At 40.1% G+C, this 22873-nt stretch overlaps 1 protein-coding gene across 1 annotated transcript in view; it reads right to left on the reverse strand.

Annotated features, from left to right (window-relative positions):
• The window catches only part of HCN1 (hyperpolarization activated cyclic nucleotide gated potassium channel 1), a 649367-nt gene that overhangs the window by 302260 nt on the left and 324234 nt on the right, over positions 1-22873 (reverse strand). The window contains exon 3 of the mRNA XM_073622158.1: positions 10629-10790. Coding sequence (XP_073478259.1) covers positions 10629-10790 — 162 coding nt within the window. The remainder of the gene's footprint in view (positions 1-10628; positions 10791-22873) is intronic.

Consider the following 22873-nt stretch of genomic DNA (forward strand, 5'->3'; position numbering starts at 1 on the left):
TCCTTTAAAGCTCCTTGTTATAAATATAACATTTCAAAATCTCCACCACAAAAGCGGCACATAATTGTGAAGTAGAATAAAAATGATAAATAGTTTTCAAAATGTTTTAAAAATAAATATCTGAAAAGCGTGGAATGCATTTCTATTCAGCCCCCTTTACTCTGATACCCCTAACGGAAATCTAGTGGAACCAATTGCTTACAGAAGTCACCTAATTAGTAAATAGAGTCCACCTGTGTGTAATTTAATCTCAGTATAAATACAGCTGTTCTGTGAAGCCCTTGGAGGTTTGTTAGAGAACCTTAGTGAACAAAAAGCATCATGAAGGCCAAGGAACACACCAGACAGGTCAGGGATTAAGTTGTGGAGAAGTTTAAAGCAGGGTTAGGTTATAAAAAATATCCCAAAAATATCCCAAGCTTTGAACATCTCACAGAGCATTGTTCATTCCATCACCCAAAAATGGAAAGAGTATGGCACAACTCCAAACCTACCAAAACATGACTGTCAACCTACACTGACAGGCTGGGCAAGGAGAGCATTAATCAGAGAAGCAGCCAAGAGGCCCATGGTAACTCTGGAGGAGCTGCAGAGATCCACAGCTCAGGTGGGAGAATCTGAACACAGGACAACTATTAGTTGTGCACTCCACAAATCTGGCCTTTATGGAAGAGTGGCAAGAAGAAAGTCATTGTTGAAAGAAAGCCATAAGACCAGTTTGCAGTTTGTGAGAAGCCATGTGGGGAACACAGCAAACAAGTGTAAGCAGGTGCTCTAATCAGATGAAACCAAAATTGAACTTTTTTGCCTAAAAAGCAAAACGCTATGTGTGACAAAAAACGAGCACTGCACATCACCCTGGAAACACCATCCCCACCGTGAAACATGGTGGTGGCAGCATCATGTTGTGGGGATGCTTTTCTTCAGCAGGGACAGGGAAGCTGGTCAGAGTTGATGGGAAGATAGATGAAGCCAAATACAGGGCAATCTTAGAAGAAAACCTGTAATGCCGCGTACACACGACCGGACTTTCCGGCAGAAAAGACACTGCATCATTTTATAAAGCCATTTATATTGCTGCTGCAAGGCTTGTTGACTATCATCAGGGCAGTTTAGGAAAAGCATGGCTAATGTGGAGGAAGGCTTGGGGACCAACAAGACAATATAACCAGATAGTTGTGATGAGGTAGGATAAAAGAAAACCAAAAAAAAAAAAAAAAACAATATCCTTCAATAAACCAGTATGAAGCATCGTAAAGCCTTTCTAAAACATAAGGGATCTCACTTAAATCACACAAAAAAAAAAAAGGTAAAATATATATATATACACACACACACATATACATACACACAAAGTATATAAGCAGTTGTATTCCTTTTTACCCCTGGACCAATTGTGCATTTAGAGATGCTGGTTTATGTCAGTCTCCTCTCCCAGTGCTCAGTAATGTGTGCTGATGTGCACTTTCCAACAATATACAACGAATGAAGGGTGCAGCCCCTGACGCCCTTCATTCACAATAGAGTTCTCAGTCTTCCAATTACAGTGACATCTTGTGGCGAAGAAAAAAGTACTGTGGGGAATATCTTTGGATTGAAAATTAATTGAAGGTGAGTTGAAGATGAATATTGCAGCCTGAGCTTTTTTATTTTGGGGCCCAGTTTTTTATATTGAGGCCCGACTGATGGGGCCCAATTGTATCCAAAAGAAGACAAACTGCCTGCAGTTGGGCAGCAGACAAATATAGGGTCACCAGGCTGGCTATGCTGAGTGGTAGGGCTGTAATAATTGCAGGACTGGATGGACAAAAATGCCAAACAGCTCCCATACCAATTTGTCTACCTTTCAGCAGTATAATGAGTGGTTTTCCTGGAGTTTAGCCATAAGAAGGCAGTTTAGTCATTATATATTTCCCATGAATGTCTGAGAAGTTGTCCACTTTTTAGGTTGGTGAACTTCTACTAAAGGAATGAATTTTGATGGACTTTTAACATTCAGAGCAATATGATAGGACCATATGGTCCAGACAAAAATGCTATTGCTGTCTGGATGCAAGGCTAGGCTGCAGTGGACCTCCTGTGCTGCAGGGTCTTATAGCAATTTGAAAGGCTTTCAATGAATGCAGCTATGCCCTTAGACAGAAATATGTGAAAGGGAGTAGAGCACATTTTACCATGTTTTTTTTTCATCTCAAGCTATTAAACCAGCATTCAAACATTGTAAATACTTTTTTTAAATGCTATTTTTTTCAAATGACTGTACAATTCAAAGAAAGATTTATTCTTTGTATTATTCCTCACAATTTGGGAGGATATTTATAGGATCCTGATGCTATATTATACCATAAACAATCTGTAGTCTGCATCCGTTACTCTACAGCTTGCAGCATCTGCATTCCCCATTCATACACGCTCTAATCAATTCAGTGAATTCTCAGTAAACAGCATCTCGGCTGGATCCTTTCCTATCCCTGCCTCAGCATTCATTAATGAGTCAGCATTCGGCACATAATTCTGATTCTGGTTCCTTGATTATGCATCTGATCAGAAGAGAATTTCTGTTAGTGAAATTAAAACGTTGGGGATTTATTCACACATGGAGAGGAAAGGAGGCCTGCAAAGTAGCAATTTCCATACATTCAGGATCACGATTTAAAAAGAGAATGATTTCCAAGGAAGGATAAACTGAACAATGCGGTAGGAAAGCCCTTCATTGCATCACATTATGGCTTCTATTCAGGGGTGACTTAGACTTAATGCAGGTGGTGAGATACCCCTCCTCTTTGGCTATATAACATAAATGGGTTCTGCTCTTTCTTGATTCTATGAATGCCAGTTCACTACATATTATTAAATCCGGAGTTACACACATTACAAAATACAAAGCCTGCTCATTTTCTACACCCCACCCAGAATAGCGCCAATTAAAAAAAAAAAGATTGGGAGAAAAAAAAACAATTCTTCTTATGCCATGTACACACGGTCGGACTTTCCGACAGAATATGTGCGATCGGAGCTTGTTGTCAGAAATTCCGATCGTGTGTGGGCTCCATCGGACTTTTTCCATTGGAATTTCCGACACACAAAGTTTGAGAGCATGCTATAAAATTTTCCGACAACAAAATCCGATCCTTTAAATTCCGATCGTGTGTAGACAAATCCGACGGACAAAGTGCCACGTATGCTCAGAATAAATTAAGAGACGAAAGCTATTGGCTATTGCCCCGTTTATAGTCCCGACGTACGTGTTTTACGCCACCGCGTTCGGAACAACTTTGTGCGACCGTGTGTATGCAAGACAAGTTTGAGCCAACATCCGTCAGAAAAAAACGATGGATTTTGTTGTCGGAATGTCCGATCAATGGCCGACCGTGTGTACAGGGCATTACACTTACATTTCACCATGTTTGCTTGGGTGACGGCGACATACTTGGGCCTTCTAGTGGGATCTTGAGAAAGCAGGATTCCAAATCCTGTACTGCATTCTCGCAGGATTTGGGATCCTCAGCTCTCTTAGGATTCCACTGGAGGGCCCAGTGACGTCACCCTCACCATGGCTAAAGGATCAGAAGCCCTGGTGCAAAGTACTGTATTTTTATAGGGTGCCAGTTACATATTTGCCTAAGATGCATGAAAGTTTGATTAACTCCACTGGACGCCCTATCATTAGTGGCATTAATTCCTTCACATTGCATACAGGCAAATGTGTAGAAGAATTCTTGCTACCCCTTGTGGTTCGTTCTCCATCCTATCTCAAGGATACCTCAAATGTACTTAATTTACTTGGGGATTTCGTGTGAAAGGAGGGGTTTATCATGTGGCTGTTGCCTCGCTGTACACCATAATCTCACATGAGCACGGATATGCTGCAGTGGGATATTATTTGGGTGTTTATAGTGAGATACCGGACATTCAAAAACAGTTTAACTTGGACATTTTGACCTTTGCCATGACACATATTCTGGTTTGGAGGGCGATATTATGTACAGCGGCGGGGTGTAGCCATGGGGGCTATATTTGCCCCTAGTATGGCAAACTTATTTCTGGCAAAGTGAGGAAGGACATCATCTGGGCCAACAAGTTGCCCCAATTGGTGCTCTGGAGAAGGTACATAGATGACTTCCTGCTCCTTTGAGATGGTGACATGCGTTCGCTCCAGTCATTTATTGATGAGATAAAAGAGCTTTAAAGTCAGAAGGTTTTTTATCTTAATGCATTCTATGCATTAAGATAAAAAGCCTTCTGTGTGCAGCAGCCCCACCCCACCCCACCCCCTGGCCCCCCTAATACTTACCAAAGCCCTATCAATGTCCAGCGATGTCCATGAGTGTCTCAACTGTCCGGGACGCTCCCTCCTGATTGGCTGAGACACAGCAGTGATGCCATTGGCTTCCGCTGCTGTCAGTCAGCCAATCAGGAGACAGAGGGGGCGGGGCAGAACCACAGCTCCGTGTCTGAATTGACACACGGAGCTGCAGCTCGGCTGCTCCCATAGCAAGCTGCTTGCCATGGGGGCACTCAACAGGAGGGAGGGGCCAGGGGCATCGAAGAGGGACCTGAAAAGAGGAGGATCTAGGCTGCTCTGTGCAAATCCACTGCAATAGAGCAGGAAAGTATAACATGTTTGTTATTTTTATTGAAAAACTAGATTTTACAATCAATTTAAATGTTAACGATAGGAGTATCTCATTGGATCTCTAAGCTAGTGATAAGGAGATCCACTTTTTGGATTTAAATATCAAAGTAGTGAATGGACTTTCTGTCACCACCACTTTCTTCAAGTAAACGAATAGGAAGTCATTTATATCGTTGTCTAGTTGCCATCACTCCTCATGGCTGATATCCGTACCTAAAAGTCAGATTTAAAGAATACGCAGAAACTGTACAAATCTTAGCAATTATTTTTTACAGGCACAAGTTTTGAGAACCAGATTTTTAGAAAAAGGTTATGACCCTGTTAAAGTTGATGTGGTCATAGACCAAGTGGCTGGATTGTAGTCTGATGTTGGGCACTAAACCTAAAAAAGGTGAGGGAGAATCTTTCAGTTAGTCTTCGATGACCAATTATTCCACACAGCATTATGCAATAAGAAATATTGTCAGTAGACACTGGTCTGTACCTTAAAATTATTCTATTATTGGTACATTAATCACCGACCAACCTAGGGTGGTCTATAGAGGGGTGCCAGCTCTGCATGATAAGATCACCAGGAATGTGTAGGGAGGGAGGTATAGGTGGCGCTGCCTCTTTCTAACGTGTAATACTCATACAAAAATAATAAACCAAAAAATTTGTGCTATCTCTTTAAATCATGTGATGTGAGAGGTAGATGGTTAAATGTATATATGGAGACTACATATAAATATATCACAAAAAATCCCTAAGTCCATATGCGTGATAGCAATCCAAAATAAATTGTATGAAACTCAAAATAAAAATAAAGTGCTCAGCATGTTTAATGTGCAAAATCATCCATATATGTGGAATCAATTTCATATATATATATATATATATATATATATATATATATATATATATATATATATATATATATATTTTCAATCAATGAATAATATCATAAATAAAGTCAACCAATAAATATATCAAAAAAGTTCATGAGTCCATATAAGTGATCCCAATCCAAAGTGACTTGTGCATAGACAAAAAAGAATGCCGGGAATGTTTTGGACCCTCCAGAGAGACCCACACTCTTTTATCCTTGTAGAAAGTGTGCCACGTGCCGGGTGAACAGTTTTGTAAATAGGAAAATGACTTCCTTTGAATCATCTAATACTAGTAAACATTATTATAATTTATAACATGCTCCATGAAAAACGTTGTTTATCTTATCAGGTGCCCGTGTGGCATGCAATACGTGGGCCGTACTATTCATGCCCTACAGGTATTTCTCAATGAACATGTGGCAAATAATAAATGTGGCTTTCCAACTGTTTTACCAATAATACTACACTTTGAGAGTTTACTATTTCTGACCCATTCTGATGGATGTCATTTGAGTACTATAATGGAAGCTTATGTGGAGATCATAGGCGTGCACACCCTAATCACCCTGTGCAGCACAGATTCCCCCTACTGCCCTGGCTCCCCACTCCTTCCCTCTGCAGCACGTCTGGCTTCCTTCCTCTCCTCTCCTGCCGGCTGTTGCTGCAGAGATGTTTTAGGATGAGTGAGGGAAGGGGCCGGTAAATATGTATTTATCAGCCCCTTCCCTTTCTGAATGAACATGGTGAGTGATGTGGGTAGTAGTGAGTAGTGTGTGTTTGAACTTTGGGGTGCACACCCTAATGCAATAGGCTGCGCACACCTATGGTGGAGATGCAGTGACTTCCTTACAGCAATGACCAAATCATGAGCCCGTTTGGAGCATCCAAATAGGTGATCTCATTATCTGGTAAGGTGAACCTACACTCATGAGTGGTGCTCGGGTGAAATCTCACTATTTCACTGTTAAATTTTTTTAAGAGAAAAATGTATTTTCAGGGGATTCACTTTAGTTGCTTTGAAACCGATTTGTCAAGGTGGACTGTTATATTCACCCTTCTGGCACTATGCATGGACTCGCATTCCTGCCATTTTCTAATGGAAATCATATGGACACAATATTTGTCATTCATGCATCTATTCGCATATTGTTTGTTATGATTTGTTGTATTTATGTTTTTCTAATTTTTCACTGTGGATTGCATGTAAATGTAACCAAATAGATTTTAGCAATGCACTTATTAGATTTTCTGGTTGGGTCATTATCAAGACCTTTAGTGCTGGCTGCTGCCTTATAACTTACACCCGAGCGCAGAGTTTTTTTTTCTTCTTTTTTCACATTGACCTAATTGATATTGATGGTAGTTCAAAGTAGCTCATAGTTTTATGCTTATGCTGATACCGGCAGCACAGCTTGCTACAGTGTCTAATGAAGAGATCTATGACATGTTTTGCCTGGAAAATAGGCTTAGTCTGACTATTTCTTGGGTGAAATGTGTCGGTGGAGGAGGTGAGACTGGAAGGGATCTCTAGCGTCCTTTCTAACGAAAGTTTTGCGCTTACTCTAATGGAGCAAAGTGACAGATTTTTAATTTTTTAAGATCAGTACCAGAACAGAACAAAGGTTGATTTCCAGCATCCATCCAATAGGCTTACATGTGACTGAGGTTTCACACAAAGGATTTGGGTTTTGTTGAGAAGATATTTTAGATAGAAATAGTGTTTCGAGAGTTGTCAGAGGGGTTTGTAATGCTTGGAAAAGACACGCCGTCTTCCTGAAAAAGGATTTCACAGCCATAACCTTTCGTCAGCATCTCGAAGGGGAACAATACAGTGGATAGAATTCATCTAAGTTACCTTAGCGTAATAGCTGTGCCCTAAGCCATAGCAGGCAAGGGGCTCTGTAGAAACTTCTATATCACACCAGTCTTCTACTTGCAGTCTCATTGATCTGATACTTCATCTACTGCCTCGATTTTGGGTGAGAGGTTTTAAACTCAGCCTAAAATACAACTTAGAAAAATGGGGTAAATTGTTACTGCAACAAATGGAAGTGACAGACACCACAGAAAAACGCCTAATTAACTGTCAAGTGTCAGCTTTTGAATAGTCTGTCCGGGAATAAAAGGTATCTTCCCGGCACAATGGAATCTTTCAGAAAGTGAATTTTGTCAGATGTAATCCCAGTCTGGCAGTATTCTCTACAGTACCTGAGATCCTGATCTGTATCTCAAACCAATCAAACTCCAACGCAAAGCTCAGCTGTAAAAGTCCTATTGAATGCAATTAAATACATGACAGCATGCTCAGTCATATCGAATAATGCCAACATATTCCCATTTGAAAGTTTTTTACTTCTATAGCAAAATGTTCTTTCACTGAAAGGGAACTGACAAAATATAATGGAATAGTTCTTTTATCTTACAGAGATGTGCAGATTTTAGTTTAATACAGTGAAAGAAAAGTTTTACTTGGAGAATTTTAAAAATGTAGGATCAAGGTAGGGTAAAGGCCTTTTCAGATCAAGTGTGCAATTGTGTGCAGCACTTCACGCATTATTTTGCATTACATTAAGGCTGACCTTCCCCTTCAATAACATGAGCTGCCCTACCTTCCTTCCCTTCCTTCTCTTACCAATGGACACTTTTTTTTTTTTTTTTACAACTTACTTTATTTGTATAGCACTTCTGATTTTCTCACCTGGGTGAGACATTCTCCCCCCCAAGCATGTGCGTAAATCTGCTGCAGGGCTCTAGTCCCAAGCATGTGCAACGACCAAAGTCCAAAACCTTCCCTGGCACTGTGCAAATGCGCCACCATGGCTCGTAGGCTGGGCAGATCCCCAAGGGTGTGGGGTCTGGCGGCAATAATTCACACACTGCACTCAGGTGCAATGAAAAACTTGTATGGAAACAGCACAGCAACAGTCCACAACCCACTCACGGTTTCCACTGATGTGAAGAGAGCCGTTATCAGCCGGACTGGCCACATCTGTTGAAAGAGCAAAAATGCGGCGTGGCCATCTTGTGCTCAAGTAGGATGGGGTCTAAGGAGTTTCAACTGTACGCTATCCCTCCTGGTCAGGCAGGGTTTCTGCTGCTACTATACCACTCGCAAAATGCATGCCAAACCTGAGAGTCAGGGCCTTAAACTAGGCGCTGCCTGAGCCAAGATGGCTGCCAGAGCCATATGGTGGCAACATCCAACTGGATTGCTTCCCCAATGACCAGGAAACCATAGAGGAACTGTGTCCCTCTTGACTTCCTCCACAGCTACAGGTCAGCTGTGATGAGCACCACCTGCAGTGGAGAAAGTAGACTGTACCTGCCTACAGCACCTGCGCAGAAGAATGAGGGGGGGGGGGGTTCGTGAAGCCAGTCCAGAGTGGAAAGAAATGTTTTGCTTTAAGGAAACCTATTAATTTGGAATGAGCTGCCCATGCACCTTATCATTTAAAAGGAAAGTATGCTCCTTTTTTGTAATTCAGTGCACCACAACATACATTCTAAATGCATGGCACTGCATAAGATGCACAAATCAGTATTGTGCTTTAAAATGCACAATTTAAAAAGAGCTGCCGCAATGCATTGGGTTTTTAAAAGTACTGGGCCCATTAATGAATTCCACTGACTAAACAGTTTAAATATCTATGTTCCTGAACACCAGCAAGATCCCTGTAATTTACACAGTGTTTAAACAGTTTTTCCATTTACAGTATTTTTTTTGTTTTCCCAAAAAAATCTGGTACTGCACAATATGAAAATTTAGCAGCCATTACTGTAAGATATTAGTAATTAGATCAAAATTAAAGCATATCTAATGTACTGTGAAAAACACACTATGAAATATTACTAAGTATAAACAGCATGCCTATATTTAACATTTAAAGATAACCAGATACAACTCTGTACCTATAACAACAATGACAAAGCCACAGAGTGATTGTAAACGATCACCTTGTAAAACAACCTAATCAGTTTAAAATAGAAATGAAAGGCAAGGACTGTATGTTCTTTTCGTTTCAATAACATCTTTTGAAAAAAAAAAAAAAAAAAAGAAATGAAAGGCAAAACATTTGTGTATAAATATATTTAAAAAAAAAAAACATTATAAATACCTTTTTCCTTTTTTTTTTTTTTTTTTTAATAAGTGATCACATTCCTACTGTTCTCAGCTGCATAAGAGCTGGGGGAGGAGTAGCGGCAGCACATGAGCTTCCCAGTGAATGGCTGTACAGCAGGGGCGTGTCAGGACAAGTCTGATCATTGGAAGAGAGTTCACCGAGTTCCCAGCATTGCTACAGAACTGACCACGCTGTGCTCTCCTACTTAGTGTAGTCCATTTTTAATAGGAAAGCAGAGGGACTGGCAGGAACACCAGGGATTTCACATAAAGGAACCAATACAAAGGGAACAGGATACTTTCTCATACAAGTACATGGTACAGCAGGCACATATCAGAAGTGTTGGGGTAACAAACGCTTTAAAGTGTATCTACACCAAAAAAAAAAAAAAAAAAAAAAAGACAGCCCCATTCTGGAATACTTTTCTAGGTGCGAATAGCTGACATACCCCCTCACGCTGGCACCTGAGACAATCTGCATCCTTACCTATCTATCTCCTTATTAGTGGAATGGTCAGACTGTAGTGTGGGGAGGGTGGGGCACACTGTCGACAACGCTAGCTTGGCATCACTACCACCTAGAAAGGTGGAGCAAATTGCTACATGCACTGTGTCCCCTGGGACCCAACCTTTAAAATTAATTCTTACTTTAACTCTTAAAATCCAACACCACGCTCAACCGCAGATGATGTAAATGGGCCCTTATATACAAAGCTCTGACTGTCCCATCAGCTGGGACTCCAATGACATTCACCCAACACAAAGTTTGGTTTTGTATGGACTTTGCCCATCATCCTTTTTAGTCTGCTGAAAATATTGCTTAGGCACACAGTATTGTTTTATCATCAATTACTAACAGAAAAAAATACATTGTATGTGAAATCTGATGATAGGATTTTCTCATGATTAATCTACAAGATCCATAGGAGGCCTAGTTTAATCTTAGTCATATAACAAGGATTACAATATACAGAATTCATTGAAGAGCTCATTAAATACTTACAACCATATTATTTAAGGATACCCAGCAATCACTAGGAAACTCCTGAAGCAATGGGACCAGGAATTGCAGGCAGCCGTCCCAGTGGCAGAGGAGAAGCATCATTCCTATGAGGTTAAATATTCTAACCACAGCACTGGCAAGGTCATAGGTCATGTGGAAAATCTGCAAGAGAGGAACAAGATGTAATTTAGTATTAGAATACCATACTTTTTATAAAGAACACAATTTAAATATTAATGCCATTAATAAATATAACATTTAAATAATTAACTCACATATTTTGTAAATGTGTTGCTTGTATTTTGCTGACAATTTGTAAGAGGCATGGGAAGTTATGCAAAATCCCCCCAAAAATTAATATTAATATTTTTTCTTAGAAGAGGGGGAAAAGTTAGAACCTCCGAGAGGTTTTTATTGCTGTCTTTGTCTTCCCATTTTCTATTTACTTATGCTTTTTTGCACGTTAAATTGTACATATTAACTTGAAGAATAATTAAAGCCCAAGTTAACTCTCCAAAAAAAATAAAATAAAATAAAGCACAAGGGACATTATGTGGCCTAGGTGTGATGTGTCCTTTGTGCTTCTGTTTTTTAGTTCAGTCGAAACTTTCCGTCCTCTCCACCACCATAATCTTCCAGTGCGGTAGGGGCTAAATAAACGGAGGAGCTGCCACAGGCTCTATACATAGAATCCATTACTTAAGGTTCTGTGACTTAAACAGGATCTTTGAATGGAGGACAGGCGAATGATTAAAAGGTCCATCCCCTCAATTCATAGATGAAGAAGCTGGATGGAAAAAGGTGTTTTTGTAGGTAACCGTAGACTAAAAAACCCATAGTTACATAGTTGGCAAGGCTGAAAAAAAAAAAAAAAGACACCAGTCCATACAGTTCAACCTATGTGGGTGTGTGTGTTCATGTCAAAAACATTTCTCATATCCCGGTATACAGTGTTTACTAAGATGCCCATCTAAGAGTTTTTTTTAAACTATCTACACTTCCCCCTGACACCACCACTTGTGGAAAGGAGTTCCATATCCCTACCACTCTGACAGTGAAAACCCCCTACGCAGTTTAAGGTTAAACAGCTTCTCCTAATATCTCATTGAGTGGCCCGTGTCTTCTTACACTCCCTGAGACTGAATAGTTTATTCCCTATGCTAGAATCACCATTGAAGTATTTGTACATCGCTATCACAACCCCTTTCAAGTGTTTCTTCTCCAGGGAGAAGAATTTTATTGTTTGCAGCCTTTCCTCATAACAGAGGTCCTTCAGTCCCCTTATTAGCTTTGCTGCCCTTCTCTGGACACTCTCCATTTCCAGCACATCCTCCCTGAGTATTGGTGACCAGAAATGGGACAGCATACTCCAGATGAGACCAAACCAAAATTTTTATAAAGTGGTAGGATTATAGTTTTATCTCAAAAGTAAATATCCTTTTTATGCATGGTAATATTCTGCTGGCTTTGCTTACTGCAGCTTGGCATTGCATGCTTATGCTGAGCCTGTGCTATACTAAGATCCCCAGATCTTTTTCCAGCCTGGATTTTCCCGGCGGTTCTCCCCCTATTGAGTAAGTTGCGTTCATATTCTTAACACCCAAGTGCATTACTTTACATTTCTCAACAATAAACCTCATTTGCTATGTAGTTTACCCACCCCATTATTATATTGAGGTTTTTTATTTTTGTTAAGTTTCTATATACTGTAGTGAAGTTGTTGCCTTACATATCTTTGTATCACCAGCAAACACCGATATTGAGCTATTTATACCAACCTCTATATAATTCACGAATGAATTAAACAGAATTGGTCCCAGGACAGTGCCTTGGCGTACCCCACTTACCACTCCAGACTAGTCTGAGTACACGCCATTTATGACCACCCATTGGACACACCCCTGTAACCAGCTTTCTATCCTGATACCTTGTGATCCATGCCTACAGATCTCAGTTTGTAAATTAAGAGTTGTGGAACTGTATCAAATGCTTTTGCAAAATCCAGATACATCACGTCCACGGGCCTTCCTTTCTCTAGATGACTGCTCGCTTCCTCGTAGAATGTTAGCAGATTTACCCACCTTTTTTTTTCCACTCAGATTATAAACAGAGAAATCTGATCTTTTAGAAATAGTTTTAGTCACATGGAGCTCTTTGTATTTTTAAAACATTACATCTCAGAAATCTTTCTTCTTCTTCATTATGCATAAACAGGCACGCATCTGGTGGGCAGCCTGACCTAGAGCTAGCACTGGAAATGTGTTTTTATGTTGATAAATAACCTTCGCCTCTGCGAGGAGAAAGGCATTCCTCAGCTTGCCGACATTACTAAATTTCCTCTACGGTGCTCTTTATTTCCAGTGGCTGGAGCTTTATGAACCATTTGTAAATGTATTCATGAATGTAAATCATGGCCACATAAAAAGCAACTAATGGCATCATTTTGTCTGCTAAACTTGCAAGAGTCTGAGTCCAAGGTTATTGAATCAAAAAGCTATTTTACAGAGAATAAAATCACAGCGCTATAAAGAATTTACTTTTTCAGTAAAAATCAGCCTCCATAACGCCACCTTCAAATTAAACTAGGGTCAAGTTACATCTCTGCAGATATAAATATGATAGTGATCAGCCTAATGCAGGGTTTCCCAACCTTTTTAATATGAAGGAACCCTTGAAATAACTTGTGGGTCATAGAGATCCCCTGCTAATAATTACTAGATATACACCTTTTGGTACATTAGCATAACAGTAAGTCAATTGAGTTATTCGCACTTACAGATGAGCAATGAAAAGTGCCCCCTTACATCAGCGGTAAGTGAAATTCTCCCTTATAAATGGTCAGTGGAGAAAGGCTACTTTAGGTGGTAATCAGGATAAGGGCCCCATTGGTGGTCAGTGAGAAAAATGCTCCTTTCATCGGTGGAAAGAATGCTCCTTACACTGGTGGTCAGTGAGAAGTCAATGGGAAGAATGTTCCTTACATTGATGGACAATGATGGTCAGAGAGAAGAATGTTCCTTACATAGTCAATGGGAAGAATGTTCCTTACATTGATTGTCAGTGGGAAGAATGTTCTTTACATTGATGGTCAGTGGGAAGAATGTTCTTTACATTGATGGTCAGTGGGAAGAATGTTCTTTACATTGATGGTCAGTGGGAAGAATGTTCTTTACATTGATGGTCAGTGGGAAGAATGTTCCTTACATTGATTGTCAGTGGGAAGAATGTTCTTTACATTGATGGTCAGTGGGAAGAATGTTCCTTACATTGATTGTCAGTGGGAAGAATGTTCTTTACATTGATGGTCAGTGGGAAGAATGTTCCTTACATTGATTGTCAGTGAAAAGAATGTTCTTTACATTGATGGTCAGTGGGAAGAATGTTCCTTACATTGATTGTCAGTGAAAAGAATGTTCTTTACATTGATGGTCAGTGGGAAGAATGTTCCTTACATTGATTGTCAGTGGGAAGAATGTTCTTTACATTGATGGTCAGTGGGAAGAATGTTCCTTACATTGATTGTCAGTGGGAAGAATGTTCTTTACATTGATGGTCAGTGGGAAGAACGTTCCTTACATTGGATGTCCGTGAGAAAAATGCTCCTTTCATTGGTGGAAAGAATACTCCCTTACACTGGTAGTCAGTGAGAAGAATGTTCCTTACATTGTTGGTCAGTGGGGAGAATGTTCCTTATATTGATGGTCAGTGGGGAGAATGTTCCTTGCATTGGTGGTCAGTGGGAAAAATACTCCCTTTACAGATAGCTAAAAAAACATCATTGGGGTCAATGGTTACTTATCTAAGGGTCAGAAATGGCTCATGAAACACCTAGCAATCTCTAGAGTAACCCTAGTCTTGAGCACAATACTAGGATAAGTAAGTCTAACAGCACTGCACAAAACCAAAAGGCTTATCTAAACACATGAAAAGGAGAGAGAAAACCTTTGGCACTATCTGCCCACACTAACCCGATACCTTTGTTGCCATTCAGATGACAAGTACACAATACGGTGAAAAATATGGTGTGACCATCCCCTACCTAAATGGCCAAAAGTACATGGACACCTCTTTAAATTGAGTGTTTCCAGTAAATGGTGCTGTTATTGCTACAGCACACAGACATTTCTGACAATTGCATGTGTAGCACCCTCTAGTGTTCCACTAGTGTGAGTGCAGGAAAATTTAAGTCTGACTCATGCTTAACCACTTCAGCCCTGGAAGATTTGGCTGCTCAATGACCATTTTTTGCGGTACGGCACTGCGTTGATTTAACTAACAATTGAGCGGTCGTGCGAAGCTGTACCCAAACAAAATTGGTGTCCTTTTTTTTACCACAAATAGAGCTTTCTTTTGGTGGTATTCGATCACCTCTGCGTTTTTTATTTTTTGTGCTATAAACAAAAGAAGAGCGACAACTTTGAAAAAAAACATAATGGGGGTTATTTACTAAAGGCAAATCCACTTTGCACCACAAGTGCGCTTGAAAGTGCAGTCGCTGTAGATCTGAGGGGGACATGCAAGGAAAATAAACAGAATTTTTGCTTGCACATGATTGGATGATAAAATCAGCAGAGCTTCCCCTCATTTCAGAACTTCCCCTCAGATCTACAGTGACTGCACTAAGTCTAGTGCAAAGTGGATTTGCCTTTAGTAAATAACCCCCAATATCTTTAACTTTTTGCTATAATAAATATCCCACATTTTTTTTTTCAAAAAACATTTTTTTTCCTCAATTTAGGCTGATATGTATTCTTCTACATATTTTTAGTATTAAAAAAAAAAAAAAAAAAATATTGATATTGATTAGTTTGCGCAAAAGTTATAGCGTCTACAAAATAGGTGATAGATTTATGGCATTTTTATTACTATTTTTATTTACTAGTAATGGCGGCGATCTGTGATTTTTATCAGGACTGCGATATTGCTACAGACAAATTGCACACGTTTGACACATTTTTGGGACCATTGACAATTATACAGCGATCAGTGCTATAAAAATGCACTGATTACTGTATAAATGTCACTGGCTAGAAAGGGGTTAACACTAGGGGGCGATCAATGGGGTTAACTGTGTTCCTTCTCCTTGTTCTAACTGTAGGGGGGGTGGGACTGTCTAGGAGGAGAGAGAGAGAGAGATCGAGATGCTTAGTATGAACACACGACCTGTCTCTATTCCCCTGAAAGAACAGGTATTTGTGTGTTTACACATACAGATCCTGGTTCTCGTTCTGTCACAAGAGATCGCGGGTGACCGTTGGTCATTGCGCCCGCCAGGCACTCGCATCGGCTGCTGGCACGCGCCACTGGCGTCACGCGTGCGCCCCTAGTGGCCAAAAGGAAAATCGACGTAAGGTAACGACAATTTGACCAGCCGAGCCAACCAGCCGCAGTAAAACTGCGGCTGTGGTTAAACCTGTGACTCTAATTGGGTCACGGGTTTACTTTAGGTCAGGGCTGGGTGACTCATACAGGCAACTCTCTAGTGCCTCCCCTGGTTCTAGAAAGTTGGAGAACCTTCTGGAAACTGGAGGGTGGAGGCTAGAACAGTTGTTCTGCATACTTAGGAGAGTTTAGCTAATCCCCAGGCAGTGGGCCTGGCATGGGGCTAAGCCAATCCTTAAATTCAACTGAGTCATTGAAGAAAAAGAAGGATGGCTGCACACCACAGCGACAACGAGATGAGATATTTGATGAATATTCTCTATTGTCACCATTCCAGAGGATAACAGGAACATTTGTTGACGCGTTTCACACGAGCAGTTCGTGCTTGTTCACAACACAAATGTGGCCCCAAACCCGGGTTATTTAAATGCTCCACCCTAAGGGAGTGCATCCAAAACAACTCGGGTTAATTGGCTGGCCAATATATAGCAATTAGACACACTAGATAAAATCATTGAATCATCTTAGATACATAAAGCTAAAGTTTGGACAAAAAACATGAATTAATAACATGTATAGTGAAAATTAGGAATTGATTTTAATATATATATATATATATATAAGCAAAAACAATAAACTGATATAAAAAGACAACGGGCACATATGATACAAAAACAACCAAAAAGCAACCAGAGAAAGGCACATGCAGTCGGGACAATGATTTATCAAAAATAAAAATAGAAGTATATAGGTTTATACAATCTAAGTCATATATCCCGCTGTTCGATTCCTCTCTTGGCAGCTGAGTGTGCAGACTAAAAAAGAGGAATCAATTAGAGCTGTACAGAGTAAAAGGAGAAGACTTAAATCAGAGTCGTACATCGGGAGGGAGTTGTCCCTGGTTCTGTTGCTATCAAGTTGGGAATCCCATAATTCCTATTCCCCATCCAAGTTATTATCCCCTAATAAAATATAAAAAATAATATCGAAGACTGTTACTTGTGTCTGGAGAAAGTGTGGAAGTTACTTGTTGCCTGGCTGGACAGGAGTGGGGAAACATGTCAACTGTAACCCCTACGGGGGTAGTGCTGCACGTGTTTACATCCTTGTAGCAACAGTTTGGAGAAGGCCATTTTCTGTTCCCTGCATTACTATGCCCTTGTGTACAAAGCCAGCTCCATAAAGACATTGGGGGAATTCAATAAAGTATTTATGACACTTTTTTGACTCTGAAGTCCCTTTAAAATGTCCTGTGACAAATACATGAAAGCCTTGAGACAGTTTTGACAGATCTGACATATACGACAGACTCAGGTAGTTCTCATTTTCATCACTATTACAATTGGTTGTTGTGAATGCATCAAATGAAAAAAAAATCCTAATGACACCCAAGGTAATTAAGACCGATTCAAAGTTGGCATCCAGACAGGCTAAAGACTAAAGATAATTTATTTATTTTTTTGGGGGGAGGGGGGGTGTAAAGGTGTTATGTTTTTTAACTTTATTATTGGGTTTTGTACATTAGCTTAATTTGAGCAAATTTACTTTGGACATGGTAGAATGCTATATTTCTGTACAGGCCTAACGGAGTAAAAAAAAAGTTTTATAATACTCAAGAATATTTGTGTACAGCCCTGCAGGATCAAATATTTAAGAAATGCAGATTAACACTTCAATTTAAAAATTTTCCACCAAATAACCATCACCGATTACTTATCACATGACCTGCGATGAAAAAAATATATTTTGACATCAAGTGACTGCGCTATCAGGAAAAAAAAGCAAAAACATTAAATGAATGTCATGCTATCTTATAGTAGGATGATTTATATGCAGCATTTAAAGAATATGCAAACCCAATTGCTAAAATCCCATGTAAGCGTGAACATCATTTCAAAAGTAATTTTCAGCATTCTTAAATCTGCAGCTTTTATGAAAATAATTCAATCAGATGTGATCCTGCCAGTTACTTCCTGTTAAAGGATGACAACACGTTCTCCATCTCCCAGTTGTGCTCCTGCATTATCACCTGGTGACACGGGCTTTAAAAATAAAAATAGTCAAATCCGTATTTGAAGACTAATGCCCTGTACACACGATCGCACATTCCGACAACAAAATCTATCAGATTTTTTCCGACGGATGTTGGCTCAAACTTGTCTTGCATACACACGATCACACAAAGTTGGTCAGAAATTCCGAACGTCAAGAACGCGGTGACGTACACATACGACGAGCCGAGAAAAATTAATTTCAATAGCCAGTGCTGCTCTTCTGCTTGATTCTGAGCATGCATGGAACTTTGTGCGTCGGAATTGTCTACATACGATCGGAATTTATGCGAACGGATTTTGTGGTCGGAAAATTTTAGATCCAGCTCTCAAACTTTGTGTGTCGGAAATTCCGATGGAAAAGTCAGACAGAGCCTACACACGGTCGAATTTCCGACAACAAGCTCCGATTACACATTTTCCGTCGGAAAATCCGACCGTGTGTACAGGGCATAAACACTGTGTGAACAGGTAGTTCACAAGAGCAGGGGTGTTTTCCTCATTGCAGCTAGCAGGTCTATTCATGCAATAAAAGGATTTGCTAACATTTGTTTTCCGGTCAAGGACTGCTTAAAGTGTATGTCAATACAAAACTTTATTTTTTAGTAAAACAGGGAAAGGCTAGAACCCCTTTCAACTTTATATTGTCCCTGTTGAAATTTCACTTGAAGTCTTGCAAAACAGGTAGTGAGCTACTACTACTTTAGGAGGTTCTGACCCTTTCCCATTCAAAAGAGCCAGGGCAGAAAAAAGTAATTCAGGTCTGCTACTTTTTTTATTTAAAGCGGAGTTCCAGTCAAAAATACAACTAGGTCTTAAACAAAAGACCCCCCTCTTTTTGTATATTTTTTTTCTATTTGTTTTGTACCTTTTTGAAGTGTACAAACGTGTACTTACGTCCTAAAGCCGCTGCGGCGAGGTACGTCATTTCCGCATTTCTGGATCGGGCCGCCCCCCGCTGCCTTCTGGGGCCATTCAGAAAGTGCAGTGCGACTCACGCATGTGCAGTAGGAAACTGGGTGTGGAGCCTGAAGGCTTCACTGCTGGTTTCCCTTGGTTGCAATGGCGGCACCTGCACCCGAGCCGATTTGTAGCTGCTGACTTTTAATTTTTTTTATTTTATTTTTTTGGGGGGGGGCCTGGAACTCCACTTTAACCTCTTTTTTCGCTGTATTTTATCCCTCAGACTTTTCACCATTTTTGTTGCCTGTTTCTGCACCCATTCTATCTGATCAATATCTTCCTTTTGTCGGTGAGGTCTCCAGAACTGGACACAGTATTCTAAATGAGGTGTAACTGAAGATCTATATAGGGGAATCAGGACCTCTTTCCTCCTGCTGGTGATATCTAAAGATCTATAAAAGGGGAATCAAGTCCTCCTTCCTCCTGCTGATGACCCCTTTAGTGATAACTAAAGATCTATAAAGGGAAATCAGGACCTCCTGCTGATGACCCCTTTAGTGAAAACTAAAGATCTACATAGGGGAATTAGGTCCCCCTTTTCTTCTGCTGTTGATCCTACTAGTGCTGAAGATCTATACAGGTGAATGAAGACCTCTTTCCACCTGCTGGTGATCCTTTTAGTGATATTTAAAGATCTACTATGAAGAAACCAGGACCTCCTTCCTCCAGTTTGCCATCCTCCTAGTGAAAGAGATCTATACGGGGGAATAGAAACCTCCTTCCTTCTGCTGGTGACCCCTCTAGTGATGGTTCCCAAAATTATATAAATTTTCCCAACTGCCAGGATATGCTATGTGCGCACTGTTTTGGCTGGACATAAACTTTAAGCTGTCAGTGCTTAAACACACTTCCACTAATCTAAACCAGTAAAACTCTGGTTTGATACATTTTTTAGAAACTTCTGAATACTGTGAGACACAAGTAAATTTTAAAGTGGATCTGAATGCAACAAATTGAAAAAAGGGTTGTAACTTCTCAGTGTTTTTTGCGGTCTGTGCCCCCCTCTCTATTTGTTCTGGTGACCAGTGACATTAAAAGTGATAGGAAATTCCCCATAACATGAGATGAGGGAAATTTTCAATGTCAACTCCTGTTTCAGGGACAACTGTTAAAAAGGGTAGGTTCCATCCTTTGGGGACACTATTTCACACATCCTACTGTGTCACCAGGACAAGTGAGAGGAAATTTCCCTAGTTGGAAAATGACAAGAAAGTCACAGGTCTCCAAGCAGTGCGTAGTCTTTGCAAAACAAGCAAACTGTCTGGGTTTTAGATACACTTTATAGCAAACAAAGAACCAGTAAGTTCAGCTTTATATCTGAAAAAAAGTGTTTGCCAAACTATAATTTTATGTATTAAACAAGTTACTTCTGACCATTGCAGTTCCAACCACCATGTTATTCATACAGGCTATCTACAAAGAATTAAGGGCCAGCCATGGTGGTTGTGTCTGAAGCTACCAGATAATAACTCCTATTAGTCATTGTGTGGTTTCCAAAATGTGGAGACTCGCCACAGCCCTTTAATTCTGCCTGGGTAGGGACTAACAATTAGCATTTTCACAAAGTCTGTAATTATGCCAGGTTTGAAGAAGGAGAACCTGCATGCAAGTGCTATACAAAACACCAGCAGGGAACCTTTAATAGGCCTGCTATAGGCTTTGCATGTGTTGCAGTGCAATTTTACAGATACTACCAAGATATTATTTCATATGATTAATTCCCCCTATTTTTTGCATTAGGTATGCACATAATAATCAACAAAATGGGCTTATATTCCAACAATGCTGAAATAATAGATGATAATATTTCCCCTTACTTTGTTTTAATGAGACTGGCACATTAAAAAGGCTAAATGAATCTCGACAAAGAAATATAGGGCACTAGGTAAATATATACAACAGCTGGAGAACCAGGCTCAGAAATGAACAGTGTTCTTCACCTGTACTGGAACAAAGTAATATCATCATGATTCTCACTTGTGCCATGGGATAAGGCTGTGTCAGCAAATGTACTGGCTTTTCCATTAGATAAAGTAAGCCAGCAACAACCAAGCATGATTTTCACTAATTTAACTTTAAAGCTGTGCTCCATGCAAACAGCATAATTTTCAGGGCTGGGCTCAGCCCTTCATTCCTCTGAGCTGGCCGCTCAGCTGTCAGCTAATTGCCAGCTCCTATCTCTCCACAGTGACTCACCTGTTGACATCCTGCTCGTCAGTTCTGCCTACTTAAGCCGTCCAACACAGATGATCTCTGCCTTCGCCTTGGTGAACATCACAGAGACTATCTCCTGCGTTCCTGTTAAAGACTTGCTTGGCTGACATTCCTTCTGGCTCCAGATCCTGCTTGCTGTTCCACTACGCTGACCTTTGGCTTTCTGGCTTGTCTGACTACCCGTTCCGGTTACCAAACTTTGGCTATGTTTTGACTACGTTTGTTCTATTTACTTTTATTATTAAACAAGTATGATTTAACTGTATTTCTGTCTCGGTCTGATACATGGTTTCTGACAATACTACACCTTTGAAATACATATGGGAACTGTTCTAAGGATTTGTAAGTCTGTTAAGCCAGTTATGTGATTTGTCATCATTCTCAAATAGTTCATCCTATATTTTCCAGTCACGGGCTAAGGTTGGCCCAGCACCAAAGGGAGAGATGCCAAAGTGCAAGTCACTCCTCTACCATATTGTGTGATGAGCAAGTCTCCCCTGCCTCTGCCACATTGCTTAGCTGTTGTGAAGACTGCCCAGAGTTCCAGGGCCTATTATGGATGTGCTCTCTGGTGGTGGGGGGGCTGGATCATAGAACTGGCTGAATAGACTTACAAATCCTTAGCAGAACAGTTCTCATATGTATTTCGAATGTGTATTATTCGGTTTGAAGTCCAGCTTTAAAGTTGAATTACTGATAATCATGCTGGCAGTTGTTGGTGTAACCAGATTAGGTGTTTTAACATATCTGCTTGGGTTTCAACTTCAAGAAATCTCTGCTATGCACTATTTGCATCTGAACCGGTTATAAAGTAAATTTATAGAAGGTAATCTTAAAGTGATACTAAACACACACTGCTTAATTTACATTGTCCCTTCTCTTTCTGTATGTGGATAATGGCACTGTATCCACATAACTTTTTTCACATGACCCAGATCTTTCCTAGCCTGTCTGCAGGGAAACATAAGCTGGAGGAGATTTTAGTCCTCTGCTGTTGATCACATGTTCAAAAAAAAAAAAAAAACAGCCTTTGAAATACAATATAAAAATAATTATTATCAATAAACTGTTTTAAGCGGTCGTACAAATGTAAATTTGAAAATAAATCTTTATTATTTTTTGGAAATACACATGGTGTGGGCAGATTTCTGCCAGTCGCAGCCTCTCAGAACAACAGGGAAGTGAAGCCACCATCAATCAGAATGTCATATCCTATCCCCATTGTGTTTAGCTGGTTAGGGGGCATGGAGGGGGAGGGAAGGGGTGGGCTGTCATTTACTAGAGTAAATATGCCCGCTAGTGTAAACCTATAGTAACATGGGCAGCTGGTAGGGAGGAAATGCTCAGAGTAGAAATAAACCAGGGTGGATAAAAATCAATGATTTTCTTTTTAAATCAAACAAAAATATGATTTTTTTTTATATCGGATTTTTGGATTTTGATCAAATTTATTTTACTAAAATTCTTATGTCATTTATCGTAACTCCACCCAAAACCCCAAACGCTTCCTTGGTTACCAGGAGGAAGTTTGCACTGCCCTTATATTCCCGAACAGCCCCCCCAGAAAATATCCAATGAGATGTTCTAAGTCGACTCTCCAAACGCAACTTTCCCGATAAGATCCCTCCCAAACCA

The sequence above is a fragment of the Aquarana catesbeiana genome, linkage group LG01 (genome assembly GCF_042186555.1).
Source record: "Aquarana catesbeiana isolate 2022-GZ linkage group LG01, ASM4218655v1, whole genome shotgun sequence".
Lineage (NCBI taxonomy): Eukaryota > Metazoa > Chordata > Amphibia > Anura > Ranidae > Aquarana > Aquarana catesbeiana.